General features: G+C 43.2%; 1 protein-coding gene across 3 annotated transcripts in view; it reads right to left on the reverse strand.

The window, feature by feature from the left end:
* LOC139578163 (transcription factor SOX-6-like) overlaps window positions 1-24033 on the reverse strand; it is a 173163-nt gene that overhangs the window by 47412 nt on the left and 101718 nt on the right. For all 3 annotated transcript variants that reach the window (XM_071405428.1, XM_071405430.1, XM_071405427.1), the window contains 3 exons: window positions 23164-23232; window positions 13200-13323; window positions 6682-6761 (listed from right to left, as the gene is read on the reverse strand). In XM_071405428.1, coding sequence (XP_071261529.1) covers window positions 6682-6761; window positions 13200-13323; window positions 23164-23232 — 273 coding nt within the window. The remainder of the gene's footprint in view (window positions 1-6681; window positions 6762-13199; window positions 13324-23163; window positions 23233-24033) is intronic.

Raw genomic sequence — 24033 nt, forward strand, 5'->3', positions numbered from 1 at the left:
AAGTCTTGGCTGATTTCTTTTGATTTTCCCATGATGTCAAACAAAGAGGCACTGAGTTTGAAGGTAGGCCTTGAAATACATCCACAAGTACACCTCCAATTGACTCAAATGATACCATTTAGCCTATCAGAAGCTTCTAAAGCCATGACATCATTTTCTGGAATTTTCCAAGCTGTTTAAAGGCACAGTCAACTTAGTGTATGTAAACTTCTGACCCACTGCAATTGTGATACAATGAATTATAAGTGAAATAATATGTAAACAATTGTTGCAAAAATTACTTGTGTCATGCACAAAGTAGATGTCCTAACCGACTTGCCAAAACTATAGTTTGTTAACAAAAAATGTGTGGAGTGGTTGAAAAACAAGTTTTAATGACTCCAACCTAAGTGTATGTTAACTTCCGACTTCAACTGTATATAGCATAAGAATGCCCTCTAATAGATTCACAGCTGAGTCTCATTGAGAACACGTCCATCACTAGTCCTCAAGTTGTGCCTATGCTCTAATCTCTTCAAAGGGTCAGATGTATGCTCCTTCACGTCTGCCCCAAAACATTTTGATTTGATTCTCCTGTTAAACTCGGAAGTCACACAAATGTCCAGCAATGAATGAAATCACACAGGGCAAAACAAATCTGCAAAGCCCTATATTTAGCAAAGTAGGGAAAACCCTTGATTCTCCGCATATCAGTGTTGCGTCAATTCCTCACCTTTAGAGCTATGAAACAGAAATAGCTAATTGAGCCGGAGAGGAAAAGAGTGAGCAACGTCTTGTGATGACAACAAGAATGTCTGCTAAGTAACTGTATTGCACTCAGCTGTGAACGAGACACAAAGGGGGTAATTCTTCAATTGAACTGAACTGCAGATGCCAGGCACCGGCCATAAGGACTGGAAACAATTGCCTGATGAAGTTCCCACAGTGGTAAGTCCCAAATGGCATTCTATTCTCTTTATAGTGCACTAGTTTTGATGTGAGCCGGTGCCATTGAGACACAGTCCCAATGGCAGTCCCAATCCCAGTCTCCTCTCCATTACTATCTATCTCTCCATTACTATCTCTCAATTCTCTCCTCTCCATTAGTATCTGTCAATCTCTCTCCTCTCCATTACTACCTCTCTCCTCTCCATTACTATCTCTCAATCTCACTTCTCTCCATTACTCTCTCTCTCCGCTCCCTTTTAATCTATCGGCTCTCCATTACTGTCTCTCTCTCTCTACTATCCATAACTATCTCGCTCCTCTCCATTATCTCTCAATGTCTCTCCTCTCCATTAATATCTCTCAATCTCTGTACTCTATTACTCTCTCTCCACTCCCTTCCTATCGCTCTCCTATTACTATCTCTCTATCCTCTCATTACTATCGCTCAATTGCTCTACTCTCCATTATTCACTCCCCTCATTTCTATCTCTCTAATCTCAATTACTATATCTCTCTTGAGTAGATCAACATGAAGAATAGCGTCGCCGCCTTGGTGCAGGATCTGCCTGCGCCTTCATCGCTGGGACTGCCTGTGTCTAAGCACAGCTGTGCTAACTCCAACTACGCTGACTCCAACAGAGGCTTTGTCGTCGAGCTCGGCTCCTTTCTCTCTCTCTGGCTCTGATTGGGCTCTGCCTGCTGTGGGAGGTCTGGACCTATCGTCGGGAGCTGCAGGCGTACACTATCCTGCTTTTCGTGGGCCCGTGAAATGTTCCACAAATTCTGTGAGGGTTAGGAATGGGCAAATTTGTCCATTCCCTTCTCATGCCGTTGTATTGGGTAGTTCAATGGTGAGAAATGTCTCAGTCCCTGGAGCAAAAACGTTGTGCTATCCAGGAGCACGATTACAGGACATCAATAAGCTGCTCCCAAACATTTTAAACCTACATCAGGAAATTGAGTCTATCATAGTTCATGTAGGGATTCAATTACATTGTGAAGGGCAGCTCAGAACAGCTGAATATGGATTTTAAAGAACTGATTGGGTCTCTGCTTGACATCAACAAAACGCCCCATAATATCTGGCCCTGTGACCTCCCTAAATCGTGACATTGAACGTTTCAGCAGACTTTTAGCCTTCCATAACTGGCTATGTGACTATTACCGCTCTGCGGGTGTAACATTTATTGACAATTTGGTACCTTCTGGAAACAACACTCATTTTATAAGGAGGATGGGATCCACCCAAATCATTTGGGTTCCTGGACCCTTTCACAGCATTATAAGGCTACGTTGAGACAATGACTTATCAATGACCCAAGCCCAACTCAGTTAATCCCTACCATTGTGTCACTGAGTTGTCATAATGCTTCAGCAAATGTACATTATCCCAGCGGCGTTGGAAGACACAATGTAAGTAACCTAATTTATGTCCCTCTAACTGCCTTGAATGCCTCTGCTGATCCTACAGCTATTATATGCAGTAATCATGTGCCTGTGAACCAGAGTTATACTGTTAGCACTGAGTCGGTGTGCCCTAGTAGGAGGTCCAAGGTGTGTAGCTCACCTTGCACTAACATAAATAACATGAGCATGTCTACTTCTGCTAAGCTTCACAGTAAAGCAATAAAAATAATCAAGCGTCCCAGAAAAGTGCTACAAATAGCCCAAGTTAACATATATGGTTTAAGAAACAAGGTTCATGAAATACATCATTTGCTAGTAACAGATGACATTCATATTCTGGCAAATCTCTGAAACTCACTTAGATAATGCCTTTGATGATACAGTGGTAGCAATACATGGCTATAACATCTACAGAAAAGACAGAAACGCCAATGGTGGAGGTGTGTCTGTTTATATTCAGAACCACATTCCTGTAAAGCTTAGACAGGATCTCATGTTAAATACTGTTGAAGTAATATGGCTACATCTACCTCACCGAAAGCCCATTCTGGTGGGAAGCTGCTATAGACCACCAAGTGCTAACAGTCAGTATCTGGATCACGTGTGAAATGCTTGATAATGTATGTGATATCAACAGAGCCATATTTTCTGGGGGATTTAAGTATTGACTGGCTTTCATCAAGCTGCCCACTCAAGAAAAAGCTTCAAACTATAACCAGTGCCTGCAACCTGGTTCAGTCAACCTACCAGGGTAGTTACAAAGAGCACAGCAATGAAATCATCAACATGTATTGATCACATCTTTACTAATGCTGCAGAAATGTGCTTTAAAGCAGTATCCAAATCCATTGGCTGTAGTGATCACAATATAGTAGCGATATCTAGGAAAACCAAAGTTCCAAAGGCTGGGCATAATATTGTGTATTAGGCCAATGGCAAGGGAGAACTGGAGCACTACCAGACCCTGTCTGTCAGTCTCTAAAACAGTTTGATGTTGCTGGGCCTGGAGCACTACCAGGCCCTGTCCGTCAGTCTCTAAAACAGTTTAATGTTGCTGGGACTGGAGCACTACCAGACCCTGTCTGTCAGTCTCTAAAACAGTTTGATGTTGCTGGGACTGGAGCACTACCAGACCCTGTCTGTCAGTCTAAAACAGTTTGATGTTGCTGGGACTGGAGCACTACCAGACCCTGTCCGTCAGTCTCTAAAACAGTTTGATGTTGCTGGGACTGGAGCACTACCAGACCCTGTCTGTCAGTCTCTAAAACAGTTTGATGTTGCTGGGACTGGAGCACTACCAGACCCTGTCTGTCAGTCTCTAAAACAGTTTGATGTTGCTGGGACTGGAGCACTACCAGACCCTGTCTGTCAGTCTAAAACAGTTTGATGTTGCTGGGACTGGAGCACTACCAGACCCTGTCTGTCAGTCTCTAAAACAGTTTGATGTTGCTGGGACTGGAGTACTACCAGACCCTGTCCGTCAGTCTCTAAAACAGTTTGATGTTGCTGGGACTGGAGCACTACCAGACCCTGTCTGTCAGTCTCTAAAACAGTTTGATGTTGCTGGGACTGGAGCACTACCAGACCCTGTCTGTCAGTCTCTAAAACAGTTTGATGTTGATGGGACTGGAGCACTACCAGACCCTGTCAGTCTCTAAAACAGTTTGATGTTGCTGGGACTGGAGCACTACCAGACCCTGTCTGTCAGTCTCTAAAACAGTTTGATGTTGCTGGGACTGGAGCACTACCAGACCCTGTCTGTCAGTCTAAAACAGTTTGATGTTGCTGGGACTGGAGCACTACCAGACCCTGTCTGTCAGTCTAAAACAGTTTGATGTTGCTGGGACTGGAGCACTACCAGACCCTGTCTGTCAGTCTAAAACAGTTTGCCATGTTGCTGGAAAAAATCCTGGAAACCCTGCATTTAGGATGAATCCCGTCTCTTTTAAAAAGTGCTGGTTGCTCCCACAGCATTTCAAAGTTGTCACAAAAAGAGACATTTCTGTCGTTGCAAAGTTTCTTCAGGTATTTCATTCAGGGCAAAGGGTCGGCTGAAACATTCCGAACCCCTTCGGTAGCATGGGAGGGGCCAGAGATAATTCTATTTCCTGTGCTAGCGAGGGTCTTTAAAAACATGCTGTAGTCCTCCCTCAGATCTCCTAAAACGAAGGTCGTTAAAACCTACGTGAGTGACGATGGTGTCAATATTGAAGTAGTTGGCCAGAACTGTGGGCAAGAGAGAGTTGACGTCATGGACATGGGCTCCTGGGTGACAGTGGACCTTGGTCGGTCCACAAACCATAGGCAGGCCATGATCTCGAGCTTCCCACAATGATGATGGTAGTGATGGAATCCGATGGGGAAACGACCTGCTGAACTGTGGTGGCCGTGGGGGAGGGTGCCACTGGGTGGCCACACCCAGGTTCCGTGCTGACTACCGGTGCTGGTAGGTCTGTCTCAAGCGGGGAAAAGCTGTTTGATAGCTGGATCAGATCTTCTCGGATAGATGGGTGGCTTTGCTGTTGAGTTTGGGTTTGCCTGTGTTACAGCAAGGTCGGTGTGCTTAGAAAGCAGGTTTTCCTTTTCTCGCATTCGAGCTAACAGACGGAGGATCTCTTCCCTAACATGCTTGATGGTGGTGCATTTAGGGCAGACAAATGCCTGTCCATTTTCCAGTTCCACCTTATCTTCATCTTGTGTGAAAATCATCTCACACCTGAAGCATTTGTGGGGTGTCTCACCGTGTGTCTCACTCTGACTCGTCTACAGTACATATGAAGCAGAGCCTGACCTGAGAGAGGGAGAACTTCTAAAGCACTACAGCGTACATCCAATGGCCACACACAGACGAGATGTTAAATAATACTGCATAAGGCCAGGATACCATGATGCTCATTGAGACGTAGACATATATCATGCCACTACTTTACTATATGATGACGTTATTTTTGTCAAGACAAACTGGAGACTGTGTACTGTATCACGATAACCCATATAGCCACACACAGACCACAAGGTTTAAAAACAGTACCTCTCCTCCACATACATTGGCACTACACGCTTAATCTTTACATGAGGTTAGACGTATGTCATTCTACTGAACTCTTATGTCAAACTATTACAAACTAAGAAAATGATTTTGTATCATTTTTCCAGCATTCGGAGCCTTCTCTTTCCTTCAATGACGCTTACCCTATCTGTCTATAAATCTCAACCACTCCCCTTCACTTTGTTTTTGTTCTAAACAAGCGGTATAATGAGCATCTTCCTCTTTCATTCAGGTTTTCCTTCTCTCCATCTCTGAGATGTTTAAATATAAATGATTACACATGTCACGATTCATTCATCCTCTTCATTCTACCTCACAAATGAACACGCACACACAACGCCACTGCGAGGTACAAATGCTTTGATCATTTCAAAGGCACACGTGGGGATATTCTGTCTAACTGAACAGCAGGTTCCGTTTCCCAACTACACCACACAGTGCTTTGTTAGGTCAATAACATTTAATGAGAGCTTTGCTAGGGGAAGCCATATTACAGCCCGAATAACCTGAGGCAAAGCTGTTATGTTTAACAGCTGACTGCAACCATACCAGAAATAATGATTGACGCCGGAAAGCGATATTGTTTACCTATGAATATAACAATTTGAGACGTTCTGTTATTTTCCAATATGCTGTAGGAGGGGTGGACGACCATGTTGTGAAATCGCTAACCATAGGTGTCAAGCACCAATAAAAATATGATACATTGCCTAGGCCAGGTGTTATGCTGGTGGGTTGGAATACCAAAGTGATTTATCATATTGGCCGTTGTTTGACTCAGCCAACATATTTCAGATAAGGGAAGTGGTGGGTTCAATATCTAGGGTATAGAGTCTATAGGCTTGGTAAACATGGGAGTCTATAGGCTTGGTAAACATGGGAGTCTATAGGGGGCTTGGTTAGTTAGCATTGTTGCTAATGCCGGGCTAGTATTTTGTGGTTAGGCTGTTTAACAACTCTTATGCAGGATATTTCTGATAAATACGTTTGTCTAATTGGGATCTACCCTCAAGACGAAATGCCCTCTGGAAAAACAAATAAAAAACTAAACTGGTTCCAAGTTTGGTGCAGATACTTAGTAGGCCTAAATCTGGTACTGTAAATGCTTGTTAGCATGTCAGTGCCTTTCCTTTGTGGAGCAGCACATGGGGATGTAGGGTGAAGTGGCCTCTAGATGCTGATCTTGGGTCAGTTTTGCATTTCCAATTCTAATGGTTTAGGTTAGGATTGGGGTGGGGAAGCTGATCCTAGATGTGTCGCTAGGGGAAATGTTTCACTGAAGAAGCACATGGGCCTACCTGTAGTTGTAGCGGGCTCAGTCCTGACGCGGCTGCAGCTGCCATTGTGGATGGAATGAACTGCATGGGGTAGTTATCACCTATCAGGAGGAGAGAGACAACAAAACATACAATGAACTGCATGGGGTATCAGGAGAGAGACACATGAGGTATAGTTATCACCTATCAGGAGGCGAGAGAGACATGGGGTATAGTTATCACCTATCAGGAGGAGAGAGAGACATGGGGTATAGTTATCACCTATCAGGAGGAGAGAGAGACATGAGGTATAGTTATCACCTATCAGGAGGAGAGAGAGACATGAGGTATAGTTATCACCTATCAGGAGGAGAGAGAGACATGAGGTATAGTTATCACCTATCAGGAGGAGAGAGACAAAAGAAACATACAGCCCAGGCTGAGATGAGGGAGTTTACCATGCCAAGAGCAAACCTGCCCCCCTCCCCTCCCCTCCCGATACTTGTTTGCTCACTCTTGCTCTTTCTGTCTCACTCTCGCCCGGTTCTAGTCTCTCTGACTGTTTATCACTCTCTGATTCCAGTCTCTCTGTCTTTTTACCCCTCTCTGATTCCAGTCTCTCTGTCTGTTTACCCCTCTCTGATTCCAGTCTCTCTGTCTGTTTACCCCTCTCTGATTCCAGTCTCTCTGTCTGTTTACCCCTCTGATTCCAGTCTCTCTGTCTGTTTACCCCTCTCTGATTCCAGTCTCTCTGTCTGTTTACCCATCTCTGATTCCAGTCTCTCTGTCTGTTTACCCCTCTCTGATTCCAGTCTCTCTGTCTGTTTACCCCTCTCTGATTCCAGTCTCTCTGTCTGTTTACCCCTCTCTGATTCCAGTCTCTCTGACTGTTTATCACTCTCTGATTCCAGTCTCTCTGACTGTTTACCCCTCTCTGATTCCAGTCTCTCTGTCTGTTTACCCCTCTCTGATTCCAGTCTCTCTGTCTGTTTACCCCTCTCTGATTCCAGTCTCTCTGTCTGTTTACCCCTCTCTGATTCCACTCTCTCTGCCTGTTTATCCCTCTCTGGTTCTCTCGCTCTGTCCCCCACACTCTCTAACTCTGTTTTTCTCACCCACAAGTTACGGTAGATGTATTCCTCGTGTCTATTTCCTCCACACAAAAACCCAGAGCCTACTAGCCTCTCGACGAACCCGTCCAGGCCTATAATGAATTGTGGCGTGAGCGTTTGTCAAAGGTTACTAATGTGTTGTCTGTACTCATGGAACCCAGTAGAGTCGATGCACCACTGCTCTCTCCGAGCAGTACGACTTCTAACTTCTAACAGTAAGATTCCTGATTGCGATGCACTCATGAATCCAGCAGGCTTTTAACAATCTAGCACCAGAATGTTCTGCAGAAACCCCACTGTTTGTACTAAAAGGCTTTCCATGTCCGCCTCAATGTTAAAATTAAAATACTGTAAATAAAAAGAAAAGTTATAACCATTACCACAGCCATACTTCTTGGAGGGATAACTTTATTACTCTATTTTATCGTTTTATTTTTTTAGAGTAAAATTTGTTTTGGGGAAAAAAATTCAGATATCTTATGTTCTTGCTCAAAAACAAGGACTTGTGCATTCCTTTTGACCAGAGCCCTATTCCCTACATAGGGCTCTGGTCAAAAGTAGTGCACTATGTAGGGAATAGTGCTCTGGTCAAAAAGTAGTGCAGTGTGGGAAAAGAGGAGAAAAGATAGAGCAGGTGGTGATTATAATTAGTGCCTAGAAAGGGAGTCTGTGTGTGTCTGTGTGTGTGTCTGTGTGTGTGTCTGTGCATAACGTTTGTGTACATACAGTACATGCATAAGTATGTACATATATGAAAAAGTGCGTGTGTGTGTGTCTGAGCAAATGTGTGAAAGAGTGAAGTTCCATGTTGCAGATGTGATGTGTAACTGAAATGCTTTCAGCACATCACAAACAGCAACATCCCACCGTTAGTTATCTAGTGTTCCTTAAATGACCAACCAGGAAGTTAACATTTCTTGGTTGAAACTATGTCACAATGTTGTAAATTAACTAATAATGATTCACAAACAAACTCATTTCTACGACACATTATTTGTTTGTGAATCATTTTGACCGCAGTATATATGAAACCTCCAACATTCTCAATTTGACACAATTCATAACGTAGACAAGAATGATCAAATTGGATGCAGTCTATCATAGTGCCATCCGTTTTGTCACCAAAGCCCCAAATATTACCCACCACTGCGACCTTTACGCTCTCGTTGGCTGGCCCTCGCTTCATACTCGCCGCCTAACCCACTGGCTACAGGTTATCTACAAGTCTCTGCTAGGTAAAGCCCCGCCTTATCTCAGCTCACTGGTCACCATAGCAGCACCCACTCGTAGCAAGCGCTACAGCAGGTATATCTCACTGGTCACCCCCAAAAGCCAATTCCTCCTTTGGCCGCCTTTCCTTCTAGTTCTCTGCTGCCAATGACTGGAACGAACTGCAAAAATCACTGAAGCTGGAGACCCATATCTCCCTCACTAGCTTTAAGCACCAGCTGACTGAGCAGCTCACAGATCACTGCACCTGTACAGAGCCCATCTGTAAGCAGCCCATCCAACTACCTCATCCCCATACTGTATTTATTTATTTATCTTGCTCCTTTGCACCCCAGTGTCTCTACTTGCACATTAATCTTCTGCACATCTACCATTCCAGTGTCTAATTACTATATTGTAATTACTTCGCCACCATGGCCTATTTATTGCCTTACCTCCCTTATCATACCTCATTTGCACTCACTGTATATAGATTTTTCTTTTTTCTACTGTATTATTGACTGTATGTTTGTTAATCCCATGTGTAACTTAGTGTTGTTGTATGTGTCGAACTGCTGTGCTTTATCTTGGCCAGGTCGCAGTTGTAAATGAGAACTTGTTCTCAACTAGCCTACCTGGTTAAATAAAGGTGAAATAAAAAAATGACTGCAACACTGTTGTGTCCTAAAATATGAAAGACCCCCTATTCCCTATTGTAGTGCACTACTTTTGACCAGAGCCCTCCACTTTAGAATTGTTTTTAAAACCTGTGAAGGTTTATTCTTTGTATCTTTAGTTATACTGTAGGTCACAGGAGGTTGGTGGCACCATACTTGGGGAGGATGGGCACGTGGTAATGGCTGGAACGGAATAAGTGGAAATGTATCAACAACATCAAACACATGGTTTCCATGGTTTCCATGATGCCATTCTATTAGCTCCATTCCAGACATTATTATGAGCAGTCCTCCCCTCAGCAGCCTCCACTGTTATATTTAGGTACATATTTGTACCCTTGCAGTTCATACCTTAAAAGAGCCAATAGTGTACCTTGGGGGACAAGATGGTACAGGTACAAAAGTATACCTTTGGAAAAGGTTCACATTTGGCTTTTAGGGTACCAACACAGTGACAAAGTAGTTTGTTCTTTTTATGTGGCAAAAAAATGTACCTATAAAAAGGTTTTGTGTGTTGTTTAACACTGTAGGGTGTAAAGCCTTATTTGCATATTTCCCAGAGCGCCTTTCAAGTGAATTTTAGAGTTACCAGTACCACCCATGACTGTTGCATTAAATGAGTTTCAATCCTGTAGCCGTCACCAACTAATTGCCTAAGTGAATATTTTATCATAGACAAACTCTTTATGACCATACATTACATATATCATAAGGCCATACTTTCGCAGCCTAGTTAAATCCCAACACAGAGGTCTAAAACTCATGGTTTGCAGGCCACATTGGACAAGTCACATTATGCTGGTTTGCAGAGTGATACGTAATTCCTATTGGAATCCAGTCAGAGTTGAGATATATTTAAAATGTGATTTTAATCAGCCGCAACCTGCATTTAGAACGACTGCCAAGGTAGGGACACTAGCTAAATGAGACTACCGAAAGCATTGAAACTGGAACAACCTGCATTTAGAACGACTGCCAAGGTAGGGACACTAGCTAAATGAGACTACCGAAAGCATTGAAACTGGAACAACCTGCATTTAGAACGACTGCCAAGGTAGAGACACTAGCTAAATGAGACTACCGAAAGCATTGAAACTGGAACAACCTGCATTTAGAACGACTGCCAAGGTAGGGACACTAGCTAAATGAGACTACCGAAAGCATTGAAACTGGAACAACCTGCATTTAGAACGACTGCCAAGGTAGGGACACTAGCTAAATGAGACTACCGAAAGCATTGAAACTGGAACAACCTGCATTTAGAACGACTGCAAAGGTAGGGACACTAGCTAAATGAGACTACCGAAAGCATTGAAACTGGAACAACCTGCATTTAGAACGACTGCCAAGGTAGGGACACTAGCTAAATGAGACTACCGAAAGCATTGAAACTGGAACAACCAGCATTTAGAACGACTGCCAAGGTAGGGACACTAGCTAAATGAGACTACCGAAAGCATTGAAACTGGAACAACCTGCATTTAGAACGACTGCCAAGGTAGGGACACTAGCTAAATGAGACTACCGAAAGCATTGAAACTGGAACAACCAGCATTTAGAACGACTGCCAAGGTAGGGACACTAGCTAAATGAGACTACCGAAAGCATTGAAACTGGAACAACCAGCATTTAGAACGACTGCCAAGGTAGGGACACTAGCTAAATGAGACTACCGAAAGCATTGAAACTGGAACAACCTGCATTTAGAACGACTGCCAAGGTAGGGACACTAGCTAAATGAGACTACCGAAAGCATTGAAACTGGAACAACCAGCTCAGTAACGGGTGCAATAATTCTAACTACTAACAAAATGGATTAAGTTTAGAAAAATTTATATATGTTATTTACCGTTGTGTACCATAAGACCAATCAAACAATTTGCATGCAAAAACATACACTGAAACAAACAGTTCAAAGAATTGCAATAGAGCATGCTGGGAAATATGATAATGATTGTTTTAGAGAGTGTGATGATTGTACCTTTATATTCAAAAATTGGCAAAGAAATGTACCATTATACTAGAATATTCGCACAAATACCCTAAAGATATCGAACAGTACCATGTGAGGTTATACAATTAAAGTCGGAAGATAACATACACTTAGGTTGGAGTCATTAAAACTCGTTTTTCAACCACTCCACAAATTTCTTGTTAACAAACTATAGTTTTGGCAAGTCGGTTAGGACATCTACTTTGTGCATGACACAAGTCATTTTTTCCCAAAATTGTTTACAGACAGATACTTTCACTTATAATTAACTGTATCACAATTCCAGTGGGTCAGAAATTTTCATACACTAAGTTGACTGTGCCTTTAAACAGCTTGGAAAATTCCAGAAAATGATGTCATGGCTTTAGAAGCTTCTGATAGTCTAATTGACATCATTTGAGTCAATTGGAGGTGTACCTGTGGATGTATTTCAAGGCCTACCTTCAAACTCAGTGCCTCTTTGCTTGACATCATGGGAAAATCAAAAGAAATCAGCCAAGACTTAAGAAAAAAAACGGTAGACCTCCACAATTCTGGCTCATCATTGGGAGCAATTTCCAAAAGCCTGAATATACCGCGTTCATCTGTTCATGTTGTGGAGGTGCTTTGCTGCAGGAGGGACTGGTGCACTTCACAAAATAGATGGCATTATGAGGACGGAAAATTATGTGGATATATTGAAGCAACATCTCAAGACATCAGTCTGGTCGCAAATGGGTCTTCCAAATGGACAATGATCCCAAGCATACTTCCAAAGTTGTGGCAAAATGGCTTAAGGACAACAAAGTCAAGGTATTGGAGTGGTCATCACAAAGCCTTGACCTCAATCTTATGGAAAATATGTGGGCAGAACTGAAAAACCGTGTGCGAGCAAGGAGGCCTACAAACCTGACTCAGTTACACCAGCTCTGTCAGGAGGAATGGGTGAACATTCCCCCAACTTATTGTGGGAAGCTTGTGGAAAGCTACCCGAAAAGTTTGACCCAAGTTAAACAATTTAAAGGCAATGCTACCAAATACTAATTGAGTGTACGTAAACTTCTGACCAACTGGGAATGTGATGAAAGAAATAAAAGCTGAAATAAATAATTCGCTCTACTATTATTCTGACATTTCACATTCTTAAAATAAAGTGGTGATCCTAACTGACCTAAAACAGGGAATTTTTACTTGGATTAAATGTCAGGAATTGTGAGAAACTGAGTTTAAAATGATATGGCTATGTTGTATGTAAACTTCCGACTTCAACTGTATGTACCTCTGAAGGTATATTATGTGTATTTTTGGACCCCTGGGAACAATATTGTACCCTAACCGTACCCTTTTCTTCTGAGCATGTATGGACCCTGGTCAAAAGTAGTGCACTATAAAGGGACTAGGGTGCCATTTGGTTCACATCCTGGGCTGTTCAGGGTATGAAGTGAACGTGGGGAATCCTGTCAGGAATTTGTTTGACACAGCACAGTGACAATAGATATGGAGGCTTCTGCAAGAGAAGCACGATACAGAGAAAGGAAAGAGAGAGAGTGAAATACTGCAGAGAGGGAGACAGAGAGTGTGTGTGTGTACCTGGTTTGTAGGACATGTTGTGTGGGAAGAGGAAGCCCTGCTGTGCAGCAGCGGCGGCAGCAGCCAGAGATCGCTGGTCGTGAGGAAACACTGGGATCATCAGAGGAGGCATGTGACCCTGCACCTGAGAGAGACAGAGTTCAATAGTTGTTATACTTGTACATTTTCTGATGAATATTTCTAAATGTTTTTTTTCTTCTTTTCAGTTTGTTCATTCTGTTTCTAATTAATGATTCTTAGTGTATTTATGTAACACTTCATTTAGATAGTCCATCTGTAGATGCTCTATGGCAGGGTTCCCCAACTGGCGACCCGTGATAAAAAAAAATATATATATATATATTATTATTTCCATTAAATCTTTATTGTTGGACATAAAAGACTGTGATTTAGGAAATCTGAGTGAATTTAATTTAGGAAATCTGTTCCCAAGTGTATCACCACGCACAATAGAGAGATACGCTGCATTCGGAAACTATTCAGACCCCTTGACTTTTTACACATTATTACTTTACAGCCTTATTCTAAAATTGAACTAATAGTTTTTTCCCCTCATCAACCTACATACAATAATGACATAATAATGCTTCCGTCTGGCCACTCTACCATAAAGGCCTGATTGGTGGAGTGCTGCAGAGATGGTTGTCCTCCTGGAAGGTTCTCCCATCTCCACAGAGGAATTCTAGAGCTCTGTCAGAGTGACCATAGGGTTCTTGGTCACCTCCCCGACCAAGGTCCTTCTCCCCCTGATTGCTCAGTTTGGCCAGGCGGTCAGCTCTAGGAAGAGTCTTGGTGGTTCCAAACTTCTTCCATTTAAGACGGAGGCCACTGTGTTCTTGGGGACCTTCAATGCTGCAGATATTTTTTTCTACCCTTCCCCAGATCTGTGCCTCGACACAATCCTGTCTCGGAGCTCTACGTACAATTCCTTCAACCTCATGGCTTGGTTTTTGCTCTGACATGCACTGTCAACTGTGGGACCTTATATAGACAGGTGTGTGCCTTTCCAAATCATGTCCAATCAATTGAATTTACCTCAGGTGGACTCCAATCAAGTTGTAGAAACATCTCAAGGATGATGAAAGGCTCTGAATACTTATGTAAATAAGGTATTTCTGTTTTTTATTTCAATACATTTTCCCAAAATAATAATACCCTGTTTTCGCTTTGTCATTATGGGAGTATTGTGATGTCATTATGGGAGTATTGTGATGTCATTATGGGAGTATTGTGTGTAGTTTTTCAAGGATTGTAATTTATTTAATCCATTTTAGAATAAGGCTGTAACGTAACAAAATGTGGAAAAGTCAAGGGGTCTGAATACTTTCCGAAGGCACAGTATACGATCATATAAAATGTAAGCAAGGTTTGAAATTATCATGTTTTAGTCAAATGTTATATCTGTCTGGGCTTCTTGCGGTCAATTTGCAGTCTACAAATTATATGTAATTATGTTCCAGCCACCTGACCATCCGCTCAAGAGAAAATCGTCCCACGGCTGAATATAGTTGATGATCCCTGGTCTACTAACCCTAGCCCTTTATCCTTACCCTAACCCTTATTCTAAACCTGACTGTAACCTTAGCAAGCTGTTGCTTATCAATAGTTTGTTGATAGTATGACCATGTGTAGAACATCTACAGCTGGACTATCCGGACTATCCAAATAAAGTGTGACCTTGAATTGTTCAACATTGTCTGTATTGTCAATACAATAATGATTTATTATGCCAATAAAGCATTTAAATGAGAGAGAGAGAGAGAGAGAGAGAGAGAGAGAGAGAGAGAGAGAGAGAGAGAGAGAGAGAGAGAGAGAGAGAGAGAGAGAGAGAGAGAGAGAGAGAGAGAGAGAGAGAGAGAGAGAGAGAGAGAGAGAGAGAGAGAGAGAGAATTTAGATCAGGGGTGTCAAACATACAGTTTAAGTTTAAAAAAAACTAAATATACTTTAAAATGACTAAAACCTAACCGAAACAGTGTAGAAATTATAATGGACGTACATTTATACCGTTTCTAATAATCGTTTCTAATAATCACTGAAATTAAAGCTAGACAGTCAGGGAGTATCGAAAATGTCAAAAAGAAAACGATGGAAAGAGGACTATCTTTTGCAAATGTTTACAGCGAGGAAATAACACATTTTCAGTGCGGCCCTCTGGACCTCGTTGAAGACCGAATGCAGCCCCAGAGGCAAAATTAGATTTATATCCTGTGGAACTATCTAACTATCATCACATCAAAACAGCTCTATATATCGCCCACAATGCACATGTCTTCCAGAGAGATGAGAGAGAGCGGTAAGAGAGTAGACACACATGCGTGCACATGCACACACGCACACACACACACACACACACACACACACACACACACACACACACACACACACACACACACACACACACACACACACACACACACACACACACACACACACACACACACACACACACACACACACACACACACACACACACACACACACACACCTACCATGTGTATGGTTTCAACAAAGCCTATATTATTATTTCTGGAAGCTCTAAAAGTTAACAGCTGAGTAGTTAAAGCGATGAAGTCTCTCTCTCAAATGAAAGCTGAACCACTGCATCTCGGTCGCTTCCTATTTCCCTCTTTCTTTCCCTGTCTCCCCTCTCTCTTTACGCTCTCTTTTTGCCCCCATCTCTCCTTATCCTGACTTGTTTACTCTTCCTCATCTAGTCATCATAATAAGTGTACTTTGATTATCTGATCTTAACTATTTAACTAAATATTCAGTGGAAAAGAAGGTAACATGGTGGTCAGGTCAGATAGCAGTAGAAGTTGAGACTCCGAGGGGAATATGTGTGAGCGCAGTTAAATGAGTCGTGTCTCTAGAGTGTGAAAGAGCATGGGTAAAGAGGAGCGCAGAGAGGAGCGCAGAGAGGAGCGCAGAGAGGAGCGCAGAGAGGACACACAAACATCCCAGCCTTCCGTACCGTAAAACTTCAATTAATAACCCAGGAGTTGATTTGCTTCAATTGCTGAACTCAACAGGCGCTTATCAGAGACAAGCTTCTATTTGAGCCAGGCGTCTATTTAAAATGCACACAGCTTTTATGCATTTGCATAGTTATTTGTTTAATTCCAGCATTCACTTCCATCAGTCTTAATTTCCTGCACTAATGCATTATCATTTATACACTGTGTTACGTTTATTTTGTCTTCGTATGCTTCCATAAAAACATTTTTTTTAACTTTTCCTTGACAGATTAGGTCTTCTCTTCTTCGAATGTTCATTTTCGGCGATCGGACAATTTCTGGGGGTCTCTTCTCCCAAAGTTGTTGACTTGTTGTGCAGCAGTTCTCAGCTGTTAGCAGTTTCTTACTGACAATAAAAGTTTCTTACTGGCAATGCCATCATTTTTTTTTGTCATTACAGAATAACTTAATGTAACAAAGCAAACATTAAACCTCAAACAATTCATGTTAACCTCGTAAACAATTCATTTAGACACAGCATTTATTTGAAACAGGGGTTTATTTCCCAAACAGTGTGCTGTTGCCCGGCTATTAAAAGGGACAGGCGGCTATTTGAAACTCAGCGTTTAATTTAAGTTTTACGGTATGCTTCTTTCAAATACTTTTTCTTGATTGCCATCGCCTGGAAAGGGAAAAACTTGTTCTCTCATATTTCTACATGTGTGTGAGAGAGAGAGAGAGAGAGAGAGAGAGAGAGAGAGAGAGAGAGAGAGAGAGAGAGAGAGAGAGAGAGAGAGAGAGAGAGAGAGATAATGTTTTTCTAAGAACACAGTCACCATCAGATTCCACTGAACACTTTGAATCGAGATCCTGGAGGTTCTATAAGGTTCACACACACACACACGGGAGGCCCAGACACACACACACACGTCTTGTGACACCACCGAGAGACTAGGGCAAGAATGAAGGGAGAGAAAAAAAGTCTGTGTGTCCAAGCGGAGGGGGGGAGAATGCTCCATTCATTGTGTTCCTCTGGGAATACCTTCCCTCCACCAAAAACAAAGCACAGGCCTTCTCCTAGAGGAGAGGGATGAATGGACTGGCCTGCTCTCCCCCAGCCCTAAGAAAACATAGAGCCCCCTTCCCCAACTACCCACCAGACACACACATACGCAGACACACAGATGCATTTAGGCACACACAAGTGTGCACACGGTATTAATGGTCCTACTGTGTAAAGACTGTGGTGTGGTGGCCACAGTAACGGCTGTGGATGAGAGAGAGAGAGGGGGGGGGACAGAGAGAGAGGGGGGGCAGAGAGAGAGGGGTACAGAGAGAGAGAGAGAGAGAGGGGGGGGGCAGAGATAGGGGGACAGAGAGAGAGAGGGGGGGGGGGCAGAGAGAGAGGGGGACAGAGAGAGAGAGAGAGAGAGAGGGACAGAGAGAGAGAGAGGGACAGACAGAGAGAGAGAGACAGAGACAGAGAGACAGAGAGAGACAGAGAGAGAGACAGAGAGAGACAGAGAGAGAGAGAGAGAGAGAGAGAGAGAGAGAGAGAGAGAGAGAGAGAGAGAGAGAGAGAGAGAGAGAGAGAGAGAGAGAGAGAGAGAGAGAGAGAGAGAGAGAGAGAGAGAGAGAGAGAGAGAGAGAGAGAGAGATAGTGGGAGAAATAGAGAGATTCCTGTCCGTCCCCATTTTTTTTCTGGGGCTAGGTAGGCAGAGCTACAGTTTGTATGCTTTCAACCCACAGATTATCATCATCTTTTAAATCATAATACACTAAGCCAGTGTTTCCCAATCCTGGTCCTGGGGACCCAAAGGGGCGCACATTTTAGTTTTTGCCCTAGCACTAACACACCTGATTTACATATCCTCTGTCACCGTGTGCATTGACAGCAGCATTAGCTCTAGACAAATCCCTTACAAGCCAATTACCATAATGGTTCACACCATTCTTGTCATTTTCCATAGTTGCTGAATTTGTTTCAACACTGCAGTTGGCCCAACGGCTTTACGGGCCATTGTGTCCAGTACTGGTTGCTGAGATGGCATCTATTGGTCATTTGTGTGCACTATTAGGTCTCAATGTGGCTTTAGTGGACTAACAGCACAGACTTCACCTCACAGCAGCAATTCTTATACTGGCTATTGACAAGAGAGCTTACTTCATTTTACACCTGATTGGTAAGGAGCGACAACATTACCTACTGGGTAGAATGGACAAGGTCAGGTTTAAGGGCGGAAAGAGAATAAAACTATTCTACATGAGGAAATAAAATAGAAAATACAAGGTGAAGATGAAAACATTTGAAAAGACTGATGAGAGGGAGAGAGAAGAGAGGGGCTGGATGTTAGAATAGGGAGGCGAGGAATAAAAAATATGCTAATTAAAAATATCAAGAAGGGGAACAAAAAGAGATGAGAAAAAGCAACGCGAAGGGAAGAGGAGGAGCAGATACATGTCTTCCAAGAGGAGGTGAAGAACAAGGGAGGGATGAAGAGTACAAAAAAAAGTGAGGGAAAATGCCAGAGGAGGTAGGTGAAGAACAGAGAGAGGACAGAATGAAGCGATGAAAAGAGGAGGAGTGTGGGTTTGCGGTCATTAATTAGTCCGGGTAGCTTGGCCCGGCCTCTGGGGTTTGGGCCTGCCTTTGTGGCCCTGAGGAAATGTGTGCGTGTGTGTGGTGTGTGGCGTGTGTGTGGCGTGTGGCGTGTGTGTGTAACCGGGAGGCTGTCGGAAGCTTTCTTTTAACCCTTGGAAGTTCCCTACTGTTTCTACAGAACATTTAAAACCACATGACAGGAAACCGGTGACACTTTGAACTGGGCACTCCCTCACAATAAAACACAAGACTGACAAACACTCATTACACCCAGAGAAAGAAAACAACATATTCTACGTAAACGGTTGTACTTTTGGATTCATAAAAAGGGAAAAGTTTGGTCATTTCCATTCATCCAAATTGCTATGAATGAAGGACTTACAGTAAATGCCTCAATTCATCTTTAATCTGTTTAACAATTTACTTCTGGGAAGTAAAGATCTGAACGGGGGTACAGAATTTAACACAGGATCATGTTGATGTCATCTGGATGGCCCCGAGGTACAGTACATGCCACGTCTGAATCCCAAATGGCACCCTATTCCCTATGTAGTGCACTACGTTTTCTTTCTTTTTCCAAAGTAGTGCAAAATGTAGGGAATAGGGTGCCATTTGTGACACAGCCCAGGGTATGAACCCCAAACAGTAGGCCTTGGTCAGTCCCTTAGAGCATTGGGCCCTAGAATAAGTAGGCCTGGAGGTGATAAGTATAGCAGACTGTCTGTTCTCGTGCTGCTGCGCTGCCAGTGTGTTTAACCCTTTACACTGCTGGAAATGGGCCTAAAGCGATTCCAATTTTATATTTACTGTACTTTTCGCCACTTTGGTTGATAACAAAATCTGAAAATACTCTGGATACATTCGGTAACATAATAAGAAAATTCACTGACATTTTGGAATAGGTGCAAGATAGGAAAGAAACTTGTACAACGGTTTGAGTGAGAGGTTTAACTGGTGTCTCTTCTGCACAACATCTAGTGTCAAAGTTATTTCAATGCACTTTTATGAGTCAAGGAAAGATCCAACCGTAAGGGGCCGTTTTGAGCTCTCCTAGCGTTGCCATCGAGGAACAGAAGCAAGTACAACTGCAGGGGTTTTGTTTGGAACACAGTCCATTCAAGTGTGTGAATGCATTCAAGTTTGTGTTACGCAGCTCATTTTCTTCAAAATAAGAGAAACATTGTGTTCAGGACAACCCAGAGTATAACATGTGCCATCTTGTAACTGAACATCAACATAGTGATCATAAAAGTTCATACTGTAAATGGCTTCAGTTTTCTCTTGTTTGCTTGTATGACATCAAAACGGTATTTATTATAATCCTCAACGTGATTTGTACACAGAGGAACTTGAAGCTCTCACTACAGACCCGTCGATGTGGATGGGGGCGTGCCTGGGATGATGGAGTTGATGTGTGCTCAATGGCATTGTTCAATGCAATCAAAGTTTACATAGCTCTTTCAAATGACTTAGCATGTTTAAGAGCATTTACAATGCATTGACAGGCACTGTATGACACCTGGTTGAAAATACTATTTGAAACTATTTCAAATACTTAATCTGTGCTCGATTGAGCTTGCCTGTAACAATAGAGAAAATAGAGTCTGAAGTCTGAAAAGTGTAGAACCCCGCCCACCTGACACTCCAGGGAGGCTAAAGGAAACGCTCAAAGTATTTGAAAGATTTCAAATAGTATTTGAACCCAGGTCTCCTGTATGCCGATTATGTTTGCACTTCTTGACAGCTGCAGACGTGCCAACACCAAACTTCTCTCAACAACATTAAAACACACCGTAAAGCAGCAGTGTGATCATAGAGACTAGTATTTTTACTGTCTCACACACACACACCCTCCCTCCCCCTGAGGCCCGGTCCTAATGAACTCAGATCTGTGGTTTATTAAAAGCAGAGTGGGGCATTGTAAAAGAAAGCCCTGTTAAAAGCACAACACCTCCAGAGCGCCAGAGAACAAGGGGCCCTTGCTCACTGCCTTCCCCAGCCACAGTGAGCTGACTCTCTGGGTCAGTGTCTTTACAACCAGTAAGCACCAGTGGTGAAGACGGATCAGTTGGAAAAGTTAGTTTTGTGAAGAGGGAGAATGAGAGAAAACTCTGCAACAGTTTACGGTAGAAGAAACGAGAATAAAAGAGACAAGCGGGGGATATTCGTAGGTGAGTGTGAAAGAGTGTGAGAAATGGAGTGGCGGGGGGGGAAGTAGCAAGTACTGTAGCGAGAGGAAAATAGATGAACAGTATGATTGAGTGAACTAGAGGAGTAAACGTGTGGAGAAAGGAAGGAGACGGGGTTGATAAATAGAAGAGGTAATAGAGAGAAGCTCATAGTAGGGATACAATAGTGTATTAATCAAGACATGACCCAGCAAATGAAGCCCCTATAAACAGGTCAATTACAGCGATTAGTGTGTGTGTGTGTGTGTGTGTGTGTGTGTGTGTGTGTGTGTGTGTGTGTGTGTGTGTGTGTGTGTGTGTGTGTGTGTGTGTGTGTGTGTGTGTGTGTGTGTGTGTGTGTGTGTGTGTGTGTGTGTGTGTGTGTGTAGATATTTGTGAGTGCTTTCTTGAACACCGACGATGATGAGATAGGGAAGAGATCCGTGGCCTGGCAGTGTGGTGCCAGGACAACAACCTCTCCCTCAACATCAGTTGAGACAAAGGAGCTGATCATGGACTACAGGAAACTGAGGGCTGAGCACACCCCCATCCACATCGATGGGGCTATAGTGGAGCGGGTCGAGAGCTTCAAGTTCTTCAGTGTCCACATCACTAAGGAATTAACTAAGGAGTGTCCGCCATGAGAGTGGAAGGTTGTGAGTTCCATCCCTGGCCGAGACATACCAAAAACTATAAAAATGGGACCAGGCACTCAGCATTAAGGAGATAGATTGGAGGTAAGGCCCTACGATAGACTAGCGTCCTGTCCAAGGGGGGTACTCAAGCTGCCTCACACTACAGAAACAGGAGATAGACTAGCGTCCTGTCCAAGGGGGGTACTCAAGCTGCCTCACACTACAGAAACAGGAGATAGACTAGGGTCCTGTCCAAGGGGGGTACTCAAGCTGCCTCACACTACAGAAACAGGAGATAGACTAGCGTCCTGTCCAAGGGGGGTACTCAAGCTGCCTCACGCTACAGAAACAGGAGATAGACTAGCGTCCTGTCCAAGGGGGGTACTCAAGCTGCCTCACACTACAGAAACAGGAGATAGACTAGCGTCCTGTCCAAGGGGGGGTACTCAAGCTGCCTCACGCTACAGAAACAGGAGATAGACTAGCGTCCTGTCCAAGGGGGGTACTCAAGCTGCCTCACGCTACAGAAACAGGAGATAGACTAGCGTCCTGTCCAAGGGGGATACTCAAGCTGCCTCACACTACAGAAACAGGAGATAGGCTCCTCCTCCATTCCGGGCTCACACCAGGCAAGGCTACTTACTTATACACCAACACAGTCGCGATGTAGGCACGACAATGCCTCTTTCCCCTCAGGAGGCTGAAAAGATTTGGCATGGTCCCTCAGACCCTTAAAAAGTTATATAGTTGCACCATTGAGAGCATCTAGACCGGCTGTTTCACCGCTTGGTATGGCAACTGCTTGGCATCTGACCCCAAGGCGCTACAGAGGGTAGTGCATAAAGCCCAGTACATCACTGGGGCCAAGCTCCCTGCCATCCAGGACTTCTATACCAGGTGGTGTCAGAGGAAGGCCCTAAAAATTGTCAAAGACTCCAGCCACCCAAATCATAGACTGTTCTCTCTGCTACTGCACGGCAAGTGGTACCGATGCACCAAGTCTGGAACCAACAACACCCTGAACAGCTTCTTCCCCCAAGACATAAGACTGCTAAATGGACAGCTAAATAGCTAACCAAATAGCTACCCGGACTATCTGCATTGTCCCCTTTTGCACTAACTCTTTTGACTCATCACATAGGCTGCTGCTACTATTTATTATCTATCCTGTTGCCTAGTCACTTTACCCCTACCTACATGTACATATCTACCTCAATTACCTCATACCCCTCCCTGCACATTGACTCTGTACTGGTACCCTGTGTATATTGGCCAAGTAATCGTTACTCATTGTGTAGTTATTCTTCGTGTTATTATTTTTCTATTATTTAAAAAAAAAATTCTCTGTATTGTTGGGATGTCCCTTAAGTAAGCATTTCACTGTTCGTCTACACCGGTTGTTTACGAAGCATGTGACAAATACAATTTGATTTGATTGATACACGTGTGTGTGCATGTGGACGTGTGTGTATGAACACATGACTAAGATAAGAGAGAATGAATAGGTACAGTGAGCAGTCAGCACTGACCTGTATCTGCTGCTGGAGAACGTTAGTCAGCACTGACCTGTATCTGCTGCTGGAGAACGTTAGTCAGCACTGACCTGTATCTGCTGCTGGAGAACGTTGATCTTGTGCTGCTGCTGCATGAGCTGCTGCTGTTGCCTCGCAATCTGAGAGGGCAGGAGTGAGAAGAGAATGAGACACGAATGAGAAAAGGAGATGTGAGATGTTGAGGAGAAAAAGACAAACCACAGAACAAAGGGAATGCCATGCAAACATTCTTTAAAGTTTGAGTTTTGAGTTTGAACATAGCAAGCTAAGGATACAAGACCGACAGAACAGAGTGAGAAAAGAATGAGACAAAAACAAGACATTATAAAATAAGAGAACGACTAAAGACAAGATGACGTGAAAGAATGGAGAACAAAGAGATGACGTGAAAGAAGGGAATTTGAGCTTAAACAAATATTTATTTTTCACATTTAAGGTGATAGAACAGAGAGGGCAGCAACAGGAGGGACAAGAGAAAATCAGGGGAAAGGAAAGGGCTGAGTCAAAAATGAGACAAAGATGTATATATTGGGAGACGAAAGTGAACATAGTGGATTATGTAACACTGGCAGTAGCAAGTGTTCAAGAGACGCTATCGACAGTGAGATTGACATGTTTACGACTGACTGGCACAAGCCTTACTCCCCCTCGGCTACCTGTCATCAGGGACAATGACTGACAGCTAGAATTGCCCAACCACACGGTTGGGTCACAAGGTCAAACTCCAAAAGGTGGTGTGTTTACTCCAGCTACTCAGTGAGAAATAAATAGAATACAAACTGCTTTTTGATATTTATTTTGATGTATTTAATTACAGGCTGTTCATTGCGGTACGTCGCCCACCCAAACATGTGTCAGGATTCATTTAGGCATGCCTTCTCAGTGGCGTCAATACAGGTCATTATTCCATCATGTCTGAA

The sequence above is a fragment of the Salvelinus alpinus genome, chromosome 6 (genome assembly GCF_045679555.1).
Source record: "Salvelinus alpinus chromosome 6, SLU_Salpinus.1, whole genome shotgun sequence".
Lineage (NCBI taxonomy): Eukaryota > Metazoa > Chordata > Actinopteri > Salmoniformes > Salmonidae > Salvelinus > Salvelinus alpinus.